At 24.8% G+C, this 13,833-nt stretch overlaps 1 protein-coding gene across 1 annotated transcript; it reads right to left on the bottom strand.

Moving 5' to 3' along the window:
- Positions 1-7,770: 7,770 nt before the first annotated feature.
- Positions 7,771-12,491, bottom strand: LOC145845229 (zinc metalloproteinase nas-4-like). Its single transcript, XM_082952650.1, has 9 exons — positions 12,467-12,491; positions 11,776-12,009; positions 11,276-11,436; positions 10,721-10,856; positions 10,184-10,344; positions 9,780-9,910; positions 9,432-9,536; positions 8,416-8,672; positions 7,771-8,069 (listed from the first exon to the last, which is right to left on the bottom strand). The coding sequence occupies exons 1-9, from the start codon at positions 12,489-12,491 to the stop codon at positions 7,960-7,962; spliced, it is 1,320 nt and encodes a 439-aa protein (XP_082808776.1). The 3' UTR covers positions 7,771-7,959.
- Between the last annotated feature and the right edge of the window lie 1,342 nt (positions 12,492-13,833).

Raw genomic sequence — 13,833 nt, 5'->3', positions numbered from 1 at the left:
AGTCATCACTGAATTTGTGAATTGATTAAACTATAACTTCGTAAAAGCATTAAAGAAATCTTGAAAAAAAAACTATTTAATTTTTAAACTAAACCTGGCTTGTACTAACAATGTTCAAATCTACATAGTTCAACTTTAACCAAGAAAAAATTCAATATCTATAAAAAAGATAAAGATTAAAAAAATCATAATTAGAGTTACATTAAACTAAAAACAAAATACAAAGCTGTAATCAATTTAAAACAAATAAAACTATTTAGAACAAACTTTTTTAAAAATAGTTAGTTTTATGTAATAAACTGTCTACATTAAACCACAAGTTTATAAAACTTCAACTAACACAAGTTTCGATTAACTCACTTTACAACTTGTTACACTCAACTTCTAAAACTGTATAGTATACAACTCAATAATGAATGCTACAAGTTCTGATGAGTATAACCTTACTGCTCTATTTAAACTTCAGTATTCTCTCCTATTGCGATTTTACTTTAGTTTTTTCAAAGTACAAAAATTTTTATTTCATGCTACAAAGGTAGTAAAACTATCACATATTTTAAAATATTTAATACTTTTATGTAATTTTTACAATCAAATTTAAAGTAATAGAAGCAAACGGTCTACTATTTGGTTTTTTTTGTATGTTTTTATCATAACTTTTAATTTAATATTAAAATATTAATTTAATTATTTTTTATTTATTTGTATACCACCCTTAACGCCTTAATACTGCTTAATATGACTAGGATTGAAAAAATAACTTTGTTAATGTTAAATATATTTCTAAATAAAATAAGAAATAAATAATGAAAAATTTTTATATTCTTTCAATAAACTGATTTGAGCATTATTTTTAATAATGAATCAGCTAAGTATTTATTTCTATACTTATTGTTTTAAAAAGAGGCAAAACTTTTTCTTTATTGTTTATTTTGAAAGTAAAATGCTTTCAAATCAGAAAAAGAATCTTAAAGTTTTTAATTTGAAAACTATACACTGTATAATTAAAAAATATTAAAGCTATTTAGCTTTTTATATCAAGAAAAATTTCAATAAACTAAAGGTAAACTGTATGTTAACATACTTAAGTTAATTACGTACAAGCTTGATTTTTTGCATGACTTTCATTAGTATTACTTTACAACTTTACTAATGTAAATGGACTACCTAATTACTGACAAAAATTTGTCATATAAAATATAAGTTGTTAAGACATCAAAAAACAAACCATACTTTTTATAAAATTTGCTTTGCACATAATTTACTGATCAAAATTTTAATAGGAAACTTAAAACTACAAATAAATATTTGTCACATTAGTTACATAACTTATTTTCTAATTATAATAACTTTAAAATATCATTTTATTTCTAAAAGTTGAGACAAATTTGTAAAAGAGCTAGTGCTCAAGTTCATTTTATCAAAATTTGAACTTATTTTAGTTTTACGAGCTGATTAAAAGCCAATTTCAAAGTTGTTTATTTGACAGTTAAGGTATAATAGCTTTTTGATCTTAAAATTAGTAAGCAAGAAACTATTATTGGATCATAAAAACGTCTATTTGTACGTTTTTAAAAATTAAACTTTGATGGTTTTACAACTAGTTTCAGTTTTAAAACGTTTCAGAGAAATTGAGATTTAAATTAAGACTTTCGTACTTTTTATTAACTCAAGGCAACATATTAAGCCAGTTTAATCATAAATTAAAACATATTCTTTTATTATAAGACGTAACGTTAAAAGGCGTTAAATCCTGTGGATAAATACCACAGATGTTCTTGTGCTAAAACTTTATTTCAACTAACGGCGTTTCACTGCTCTCAAATAAATTTAAGAACAGATCTACGGAGTCTCAAAAAGAAAAAGTACTCTTTTATTATTTATTTAACTCGTAGTCACTATTTTTCTACACTGTATAGTTTACTAAACTTTTGTGTTAGTTTTAGCTAGCTGCACTAAGATAGTTTAATAAATTTTGACTTTAAATAAAGTTTGTAGTTGTCTTACTTTATGTTGAGGCTTATAAAAATGATATTGTTTGTCAAGGTATAACATTTGTTCTTTTTATAAAGTTTGCAACGATAGTTTCTACCAACCGATAATTAGTCTTTAAAATAGACAATTGTATGCAATATTTGGTGCAATATAAACTACGAAGAAAAAATAAACAACAATTTTAGTTACTGATCCAATGCTAACAAAATTCAAACTATAAAACAGTACTATAAATTGTAAACTTCATAAGCTAAAAAATAACAATAAATTTACCAAAAAAAAAAAAATTACGACCACTAACATTCTGCAAAATGATTTGAATTATTAATTCTGCATTTAATTTAATTTTCTATAAACCTCAGCTAAGAACAACATATAGTATTTTCACAATTATATATTTATTTGCAAACTATTTATTAGTATTTTTATTTATGTCTAATTTAATTTGCTATAAACCTCAATTACGAACTACATAAAGTAAGTCAATTATGTATTATTAGTTTGAAAACTATTTATGAGTATATGTATGTTCATTGTTGTCTAGTGAGTTTAAGTAGGATTTAAAAATAAAAGTTGTATAAAGTAGTATACTGAAAAAAAAAGTTTTTAAAGCAAAACATACTTTTAAAATCTAAATTCTAAAATTAGAACATTTTTCTAGGAACTTCTTTATCTTTTTCAGGCAAATTTTTATCGATACATGTCTAAATTTTTTTTAATGTAATTAATTTCTGTGTAAGATAAAGTTTTTTGGGCTAAAGTTGACAGACTTTGAAACTTTAAACTAAAAACTTCCAACAGCCAATTAAATCTTTGACAACTTCAAGACAAACCTTTTTAATAAGACTTGTTTTTATTTCATAACTTTTTCTTTTTAAAGTTTTATATAAGTGGTTTCAAAATAACAAAGTAGTTTTAAATAAAGACTATTAAATACGAAAAATATGTTTTATTATGTTTTAAATACGTTTAGAAATTATATATCTTAAATTAACACAAATAAACTTTAACGAAACCTTTTTTATTCAAATACAATTTTTTTTTGTAAATCAGCCTAGCATCTGTTTAAGCATCTATTTCTGTATGTTTAAAGTACTAATGATACATTGCAAAAACTATTAAAACTTAGAAAAAATCATATGTATTAGCAAATTCAAATATTTACTTTTAAAAAATCATTTATTAAATAATCTGAAATTGCGTAAATTAACCACAATTACAGTATTTTAAAACCTTTTTATTTCATAGTTTATGTTTACATTATTAGCGTACTTTAGCTAAAATTTTTAAGCAGTATAGGTTTAAAGTGTAATAAAGTATTTGAAACTTTCAAATTTTTAAAACTTAGTTTTTTGGTGAGTTTGTGAAACAGTTTATAAATTAGCAGCTTTCACTTTTTTGTTATTTAAATCATTTTGAAAGATAAAAAAATAAGAAAAGTAAACAGTTGAGAACTAAGTTTAATTTCAAGTATTTACGAAAAACAATTTATCAAACAGTAAACTTAAATTTATTCAGTGACTTCTAAAATTTACTCTATAGAAAATTTTGATGTGTTTAAGATAAAATATATATATTAAAAATTCAGTAGCTACAAAAACAAAGTTTTAATAAACTAAAGGCGTATAAATATTTTTTAATGCATTAGGACTTAATTTAATTTTAAAAACAAGATAGTATTTAAATTAACACAAAAACAAGTTTTGCAACTTAGAGCACTACTTATGTATTAGAAAATATTCATAAAAGTTTTTTTCTTACGAAATAGACATATAAAAATCAATAAATTTATTCTTTCGGGAATTTGTTTTACAAATTAAGTTTCGGTAAAAGACCTCGTCAGTGCTTAAATAAATCTTATTCAAGTAGAAACCAAACATATAATATAAAAGTTATAAAAAAACAAAAAACAAAATGTTTAAATTTAAAACCTCAAACAACGAAACAGCTTAAAGCACTGAAAGTTTTACAAAAATATTTATGTAAAAAACCACTATTTTTAAAGCAAAAAAATTAAACAAAAAACATTTAAACAAACACATTTGTAAAGTCTAACTTTTATAAATAAAAGTAAAGCGGTTTTATTTTAATTACGTTGTGAAGTTTTTAAAATATCTTACATGATCGAAAACAATTTTCCTAAAACAAACTTTACATTTTAATTAGTCTTATATTTTTATTTTTTCGTCAGTTATTAGAAAATATTTTCAAGTATCAGACTTGGTTTTCAGATGAGATTTAAATAATATAATAAGTTTATTGAATTATCTCGACATAAATTTTGTAATAAAATAGGACAGTTTTTATTATCAACTTACTTTAATAAATTCTCAAAATAATAAACAACCCTGTTTCTTAACTCGTATAGAAATTCATAGTAATCTTAAAGTTAAATAATTCTAATCGAAGTTTGAAAAGTACAAAATTATAAAACTAATATCATGGCAATATTAAGCTTGTGATTTAAAATACAGTCGTGAACAAAAGGTGTTCAAAACAATATCAATTTAGCACGTTTTAACATTTTAAGTTGTGTAAAGTGTTACAAAATTTAAGTTGTAATAGTAATTAGTCATAATTTAATGTTGATATGCAAAAAGTTTTGAATATTTTGTATATACTTGTTTTTATTCATAACATAGTATTTTCTTTTATAGAAGTAGTTTTTTTTTTGTCGAGTTTTTAAATAAAAATCGACAAATCATAATGTTATGTCAAAATATGTTAAACATTACGTTATGTTAAACATAATGTTATGAACTAAAACTTTTATAAATATATTGAAAGTTTTTATATATTATTATATAAACGATTTCTTCTGATTAACTAACAAAGAACAATTTTAAACCCAAAAAGCTTAACCAAAATTCAATATCAGTAAAAATGTAAAAAACATAGTTTTGTGTTAATTTACGGAAATTTTTCTTCCAAAAACAAAAGGAATGTTAAATTTAACTTAGGAGAAATGTAATGGTTAAGATTCAATTTGAAACAGTGAAAAGCTTCTAAATTATAAGTTCAATATCAGATCATATGTATTGTATGTTATCTAATGAAACAAAAACAAAAACACTACTAGATAATTTTTAGTATTAGCAACTTTTCTCCCGATGTATTGTAATTTATATCGATAAATTTTTGTCAATGAAATATCATTGTGTATTGCATTGTAAGTACATACTTGTTTATTATATAAATTTTACTGAGAAAATTTTGTTAAACATTTATCTTAAGTTATACTACAATCACATTTTTTTAATGTTTTTATGACAAATAATTTTGTATTTTAGGCCTTTTTTATCATTTTGTAGGTGAGCATATATAACATTATTAGTTGCAAATTTTTTAAATTTGATTATATTTAAGTCGTATTTTGAAAATAACAAACTAATAAGTCTCCTTTTTATTAACTAAGGTATTTCGCGAACTATATAAGGTTATTCAATTTTTGACTTATAAGTTCAAGATGTAAAAAGTTCTTATATAAACGTATTAAGTTATTAACACTCTTTTATATAAATGATTACTTACAATCACGACTTTTTAAATACTTGTAATATCGTTGACACATGTTCATTAAAGTGTAAAAAAAATATATAAAGCGGCAAGTTGAACGTTTTTTAAATCATTATTTTCTTTTGCAAAACAAACTGTTTTGAATATACTCAACTATAGTTTTAATTTTTTTTTGGTTTAAACTTTACCTAAACCTAAACCTTTTGTTAGTACCTTTGTACTATTTTTTTTTAAACCTATGTAAATTTTTATAGGGTTTTTATAGATAAGTACTAATTATTAAACTAAAAATTTTAGGTAACTTATTTTTTTTTTTTGACCTAGACTATAGTTTTTAACACATTTTTTAATACACTTGCCTTAAAATACATTTCAAAAATAATTAAAACAAGAGGTTTAAAATATTTTGATGTGATAGAAATGCTAGATATGTTAATAAAAAAGTTTATTTAAATAAAGGTAAATAAGGATAACAATCTTGTTTTAAGTGTTAGGTAGTTTTTTTAAACAAAAAAGATTTTAAATTTTAGATGTTTAAAACATAGTTAAAATAAGCGTTTACATAAATTTAAAATTTTTATGGAAGCATTAAATTAGTCAAACACATACCATTCAGTTTAGTTAAAATCTGAGAAGTCTAAAGTAGTAATTTTTATCCACAAGTATCAATGTTTTTATCAAAAATGTTTATAAATGCACAACCTGAGAAAATAAACTAGAGCTACTAATGTGTTTAAAATTATGTTTTATATTTATTTTAATAAACTAGAGTTTTAAGTACATTTTGTTTAATACTAGATATCAACGTTATATGAAATAGTTTTTATTGTGTTTAAGTTATTAGCCTTAAACAATGAGAAAGTTACAAATACTTTTAAAGGTAGCACTTGATAGTATTGACTAGTTTTTTAACGAAATACAGTTTACTCTTTACTTAAACAAAAAAAACTCAGCTTTATTGGAATCAGTCAACTGTAGTTTTGTAAAAAGTAATTAAAGTTAAACTTTAAATTTAAAATCAAAAGAATGGCTAAAACCGTTTGAGACAACGCCACAAAGTTCTTTCATTTTTTATTATATAATATTTTATCAAAATGTCAACCTATAAGACTAAACTTATTTAAACAAAAATTTTATATAATCCTTTTTTTTCAGAATCAGTCAATTTTTCAGGAAAATTTCTTTTGGATGAAAATAAACTTTACTGTAAATAGAAAATCACAAAAGTATTGTCAAACAATTTGACATTAAATGTCACACAATTTCTGTGCTTTTTGTTGTATAACCTTGATATCGATTAAAATGTGTCATTACAAAAGTTTCGATTCTTATTATTCCATTTTGAATGACAAAGCTGACACAATAACTTCTATTGGGTTGCCCAAAAATACTAAACTGTTAAATGTAAAAGTTAACACTCAGAACTAAATCAATGTTTGTAAAAATTTGTTACTAATCTAAATTGGTTGAATAAAAAAGACTTTTAAAATATTAAAAACTGTTTAAGTGGTTTTTCGATTATAAAAGTCTCAACCAAATGTTTAAAATTTCAATTTACAAAGTATTACATCAGAGCAAAATACCGGTGATATTTAAAAGTATTAAATCCAAAATTTTAACTTAGTCTTTTTCATGTATGTTTAATTTTTTAAAAAATCTACAAATATAAGTCTTATTAGAATGAAATTATTTATCAAAGTATAGTCGCTGTTAGTCTAACATTTTCACACTTTGAAACCATTATCTATGTGAAATGGATTTTAATTCGGCAATTTTAGATTTTCAATTTTTGAGTTAAAATTTTTTGTTTTTAATAATTTATAAATTTTAAACCTAAATCTGCTAAATAATTATCAAAAAATAAACTAAAAAGTCTTTTTTAATCTACTTTTAAAGAAAGTTTGCAAATAGTGGTTTTTTCTCTGTTATTTATTTCTTAATTCTTATACTAATAAAGTATAATATATACTGTTTTATAAAGTAGTAGTTTTTAGTAAGTATAAAAAGTTTGTTATTTAATGATGTCTCTCATAATAAAACTAAACATTTCGTAAAAGTTTTGACTAGTTTTTAACCATTTATTACTGTAAAAAAGTCATGTACACAAGGTAAACATTTAGTAAAATTTAGTAAGATAATAAACGTTTTAGAAAGTACATAAAGTATAACATTTCAATAAATTTTTATATAGAATTACATTTTATAACTTGAAATCAAATTACAATTGTAATCTACGCAATTTCGTTTTAAAACTCCCGAGTGAACATTTTTACAAGCTATTAAAAAGTTGATAGAGTTATGATTATGCAGAAAAAAGTAATTAACTATAAACAAAAGATTTCAGCTACTTTTTAAACACAAAGCATAATAAATAATACATATATGATTTCAAGAACTGATTGATACAAAAGACATTACAACAAACATTTATATATTTTAAAGATTGTTTCAGCAAAAATTACAGCTCTTTTGACAATTTCTCTTCATGTAAAACTCGTAAGTACCTTTGCAGTATCTCGTAGCCCACGAAGAGCAAAAACTCTTCTTATCCTTGCAATCTGTAAGTAATCTTGGTGTTAGTTACAGAAAATTATGTACAGATGATAAGTTTAAGTTTGTACTTTTCTATTTTCAAAATAAATTGTCTGTCTAATTTATGCTTGCTACAGTTAATGTACAATACAAAATATGAACATGTACCTATAATACAGGTACGCGGCATTAAAAACTTACTAGGGTTAGGTAGTAAACAACATATAAATATTGTTTAGTACATAACACTGTATTTTTTACAGAGTACTACAAAGCCTTAACAAATTTCAGATGTTTTGTAGTAGTACTCAATAATATTATTTCTATATACTTATACACGCTAAAGTATTTACAAATAAGTATATAACTAACCAGGTTTAGGAGGCTTAACGGTCGTAGTAACGACTTGTTTCTTCTTACAAGATTTGCAACAATAAGTCAGCATTATTTTCCCGCTCTCGCTTTTTCCCGCCTTTTCGCAGTTATCACCGTGACCAGAGTTCGCCCAACTGTGGCAAGCCGCGCTAAAATCCCTGCACTCTGATTGGGTCGTTGTGGTTGTTGGTCTCCTAGTGGTTGTTTTTCTTGTAGTTGGTCTTCTAGTGGTTGTTCTTCTTGTAGTTGTAGGCCTGTTTATTTATATACTTATACTGTGTGCTACTTTAACTATTAAAACGTATTACTATTAGACGTTTGAACAACTTTAGAAAACTTTAATTATGATTAGCTGCTATTTAGTTTCTTATAAGTGTTGAACGCGTCATTGTTAATAATTTTGTTATTCTTACTATTGTTACGAAGTTTTTAAAATTATAAAAAGATCCGTTAATAAACATGTAAGTTTTGCATAACTCTGTAAACACTAACAAAAAACACTTCCAAAACATTAACAGAAGCTTCAGTTTTTATGTAGCTAAGAAGTCTAAAGTCTTCATGCTTTTGTAAAACTAAACTAAATAAAACAAATTTTGCATATATACAAAATCGTTGTATCAAAACTAAACTATCCATACATAACTTTGACAATATAAAAATAAATTTTTGAAGTTTTTTAATAAATTTATCCACTTGGTGGAACTAACGAACCTAAACTTCATAAAAACGTTAAAGCTTTTATATTTTATAACTTTATATTATCCCAACACAGCTGTAACATTTCAAATAATTTATGCAACTAATGAAACAAGCTTAGTTTTCAAACTTTTTCAGAAATATTTTCAATAAAAAAAAAAGCTTTGTATTAGCTTTAAAGTATAACTTTATTACAAATTATTTACCTTTTGTGGTAGTAATATTAGGATATTTCAAACAACTTTTGCAACAATTTGATTTCGTATACAACAAATAAAACACGAATAAAAGTATTTTACATCTAACAAACTACCTACCTAATAGTAGTTGTAGTATCGGGGTATTTCAAACAACTTTTGCAACAGTTTGGTTTCATGTACAACTTATTTTCGCTGTTACATTCTCCTCTACTTGCCCAGTACCTGTGATTCAATTTTTAATTAATTTAGTTTTGACAAAAAAATTAAGTTCAAGTAGCAGTACTTGTGCTGATAATTGAAACTTACTGTAACCTGAAAGTGATAAAGTCCTTAAAAGGGTAGTAAATTAAGAAAATGCAAAGTTAAACGTTTATACACTTAAATTACGTTTGTTGTTTGTAAAATTTAAAGTAATTTGATTTTAATATTAAAATGAAATGAATATAAGTAGATAACAGTACCAACCTACAATGTTTGTTCTTGTCAACGCAACCCTGCACAGTGGCAACCGGTGTAACAGTTGCTGGTTTGGGGATTTTTTTGCAATTGTAAAGTTTGTTCACTTGATCGATATCTGACTGTGAGAAACCTCGCCTCTGAAATTAATAATTTGTCGATTAAAATTTTTGAAGTTAGTAGAGATACTTGTTAATTAGTGATAAATAAAACTTTTTTATTCACCCATTAAAACAAGAACGTGAGTACTGTATTAGTTTTTTTTTTAATTAATAAATGTTTTACAAACTGGTGATAGATGTTTTGGCTGTCCTATTTGTTTTTATAATTGTTTACAGAAAAAATTAACAAAAACATTATCGAAAAATACAGCTCTCCTTTTAGTTTTGTAAATATTGACAAATTATACAAACCTGCACTCTAACAGCTCTTCCGGTTCTCTTATCGACGATCGTAGCCTTCCCATTGGAGGAGAAAGCGTACCCGTCGTAATGCATCACTGAGCCCATGTCGTACGGAGAATCTGATTGGCTCACTTTGGAGGGGGAGAACTTCTTGAAGTTGTAGAGGAGACCTGAAGGTGTTAAATATTTTAGATATAGTTTTTGCTTTAAGTTTACAGAAAAATTTTATACTATCCTAATTTTAGGATCAATCAGTTCTTTTTAATAAAACACTTTTTTCTTTAAATAGAAAATCACAAAAAAGTTTTCGAAAAAGTTTGATTTTAATGTCACAAAGTTTCTATGTTTTTTTTGTTACATAAAATGTATTTTATTTTATTGGTAAGTGTGTTTATTTTTTTATTAGACGTTACCTTGAAATAAAGACAACTATAATTAGTTACATTATAAATCGTGCTTAATTAAGCTTGTTTTCTAACTAAAATGTAAAATTTAACTAGTATGCTAAAAATATAACTAGTTCTAAATTTTATTTTGACAACTAACTCGGATGAATGTTCTCGCTTTTAATTGTGACGTAATTGTCTCTGTCCGGCCTGCTTTGTTCGTGCCAGAACCCTAACGCGTGTAAAATTTCGTGGATCACTGTTCCTTTGTGCCAACAGCCTGAAGCTAAGGAAACCTGCATGAAATAATATATTTAAAATACTTTTTTTTATATTTATAATTTTTTTTTAATAGATATTTATAATGCTTTTTATTTCTAATTGTTAAACTATTAACTCTTATACCAAAAAACTGATGCTAACGATATCCGTGTGACGTAATAATTATATGTACAGTGGTTATTAAAGAGTAAACACTATTTACGCTAAAGTTTTTATAATTAAAGTTTAGTTAGTTTTATTAAAGCCTGCATATCAAATTTTGCTTTAATTTAAAAATTTACTTTATACGTGAGATGAAGTTATACAGCTTGTGTGTAGTTAAACTTGCTAGTGATATCTAAAATGTGATAGTTTATTTACTATAAGTTAGTGTTTTTACTGTTCATTTTTCTAACTTTTGTTTTTTTATATTAAATACATTTTCTTCACTAACTTCTTGTTCTTTATTAACAGCGCCAACTGACGACCAGCAACCGTCACCTTTGAAAAATTTCAATTTATTATCGTGACTGCTCGTTGCCTCCACCAAGCGGATACAAGTGTGTTTGCTGAAATCCTCTGCAGCCTTCTTGATTGCATTTATTCCTTTTTGTTCTGTGGTAGATGTTAAAATGAATGCATTTTGTTACACGTACAACATTACTTTAGTTGCAAACGCATTTTTAAGTTCATAAACTTTTGGTTTGCTTTAATAAAGTTTCTTTAAACTACAGTTGAAGATTTTTTTTGTATACACCTCTTTTTTCTAAACAAAATTAAAATTTTCTTTTTAATACTTTAGCAAAACTTGAGGTTCACAATAATGTGAAGCAAACTATGACACATATTTAAATATTAGGTTGAAAAAACAGGATTCATAAACATTAAAAAAAAATACATATAAAAACCTATAAGTTTTGTAAATAAAAATATAAAACTGCAAATAATACTAACCAATTGTGTCATCGATGATGTAAGGGACCAGATAATTGTCACCCTGCCTGTAAAAAGTCCATATTGGTAGTGTCATGGTGGCCCCTCCCATTTGGGGCATGTTGTAATCCATATCTTCATCGTCGTCACCTAGCGACCTGGGTTGCCTCGCTATGACGTCATCACGTTCGTAGTTGGCACGCACAAAATCGACGAGTTGTTGTGAGGACATGCGGATGTCGCCCTCAAACATGCCTGTGACGTCATAATTGACTTTGGTATGACGTAACAAGTCGAAAACTTAATTTTTTTCTTTATAATAACTAAAATATGAGAAATACAAGGTCTTATCAAAATAATTTACGTTTGATAAACTACAGCATAAAACTTTAGATTAAAAAAAAAACTAAATAGAATGCGAAAGTATAAACAGCATTGCATTGTTTTACTTTTTATAAAAACACTTTTAAAAAGCTGTATAAAGTTTTAGGTCTAGTTATAAATTTTAATGTATATAAAGTTATTCATTTTAGTAGGTATTTGAAGTTCCAAACTTTAAGGACTAACACTATTTTTCAGATATTTGAAAGTAAAGGTTTGATATATTGCATAAAGGGTATTAGAAAATCAACAAATTTTTGAACTTAAGCTTTAAATACTAAAATATAGAAAATGTTTTAATACGTTATTAAAATAGTTCATTTTAAATCACCTCCTTTACCGTTCTCATCACACATGCAAGTAGGACATCCCCTCCCGTCTTTCAGGTAGCCGAACAAACAGGGACTCGAACATCTGAAATCCGGACATCCTGAACCTTTAATCGTATTAGGTGAAGCTCTCTGTTCTGTTGAAGAATACTTGTTAATAACTTTGTTTAAAGTCATATAATCTTATATTTTTTTCATATAAGGTTTATACAAAATAACGATAGATTTTTTTTTCCAGTTTTAACTAATCATGACGTCATCAGTTCACTGCCAAAACGTGATGCAATGAAATTACAAATTGGTTTGAGTTCGAAATAGTTGGAAAAATTAAAGATATTTTACAGAGATTACTTAAGTTTTAATTTAAGAAACTTTTATATTTGTTTATTTAACTTTATTTTAGGCTCAACGAAAACTTGTTTGATTATTATAAAAAAAATTTGTTGTTAATGCTTATAAGTTAACTTATTAAATACAATGCATCGTGACAATTAGTCTAACTAATTTTCCTAAGGTTAAAACTGTATTGTTCTTAAACAATATACGTATAAACTTATTGGTAGTATTTTTGTTTTTAAAAAGTGTTTTTTAAAGTAATTAGTTTTTTGTTTCATTTAACTTAACTACATAGTTTTAACTTTTTATTTCTAGCCTTGTTTACGAAAAACTGGAACTTGTTTTGAGAAGAATGAGTTGTTAATTACTAATATAAAATTACTTGCTATTTTTTAAACCAGTTTTTACTAATTGACCTTAATAAAAAATTACAACTAAAGACAATGTTTAGAGTAAACTAAATGCTTAAGTTTCCATTGCATTTTAGAAACAACAAATACTTACAATCATCTGTCGTTATTAGAGTTAATTTGTCAAAAGATCATTTTAGCGTACAATTTCCTTTGAAAAGTTTGTCACATTAAAATAGTATTAAAAACCACAAATCGTGACTTAACAACATGCTTTTGACGATTTTATTTGCAGAAACACTTTATAAATTTATCGTGTATTTAATTTTTTATGACAGTGTAATTTCACATAAATTTATATTAAGTTCCTTGTTAGAGGATAAACAACTTTTTTTAAATGTTATCAATTTTACCTTCGTAGCACTGATTGATCAAACTGAGTGGGTAGTTTTGTGAATTTTCAAAAACATCTTCACACTTTATTGATGTTTGCCCTTTGCAGAATAGAATTACTGAAAAGTAATTTCAATGAAAACTATACAAATTTCTTAATTTTAAACCAATAGTTTAAAAACAGCTATTAGCTAACATAGTGATCTTAAGCAGGTAACATTAAATAACTTTTTTGTAATTGAAAGTTTTAATAAACTTTAAAAGAAGAAAAACTGACCAATTAAATATTA

This window comes from Thalia democratica, chromosome 9 (genome assembly GCF_965202585.1).
Source record: "Thalia democratica chromosome 9, ktThaDemo2.hap1.1, whole genome shotgun sequence".
Lineage (NCBI taxonomy): Eukaryota > Metazoa > Chordata > Thaliacea > Salpida > Salpidae > Thalia > Thalia democratica.
Note: the sequence above shows the minus strand (reverse complement) of the source record. Positions and strands in the feature narration are given on the sequence as shown.

Bases quoted from the DNA above. Each gene is read 5' to 3' on its own strand.
- LOC145845229 (XM_082952650.1), bottom strand. From the start codon at position 12,491: ATGTGTGATGAGAACGGTAAAGGAG. The intron at 11,437-11,775 runs GTTAGTATTATT...CATCTACCACAG, and splicing joins CATCATCGATGACACAATTG to AACAAAAAGGAATAAATGCA. The intron at 10,345-10,720 runs GTTAGTTGTCAA...TAACACCTTCAG, and splicing joins AAGCGAGAACATTCATCCGA to GTCTCCTCTACAACTTCAAG.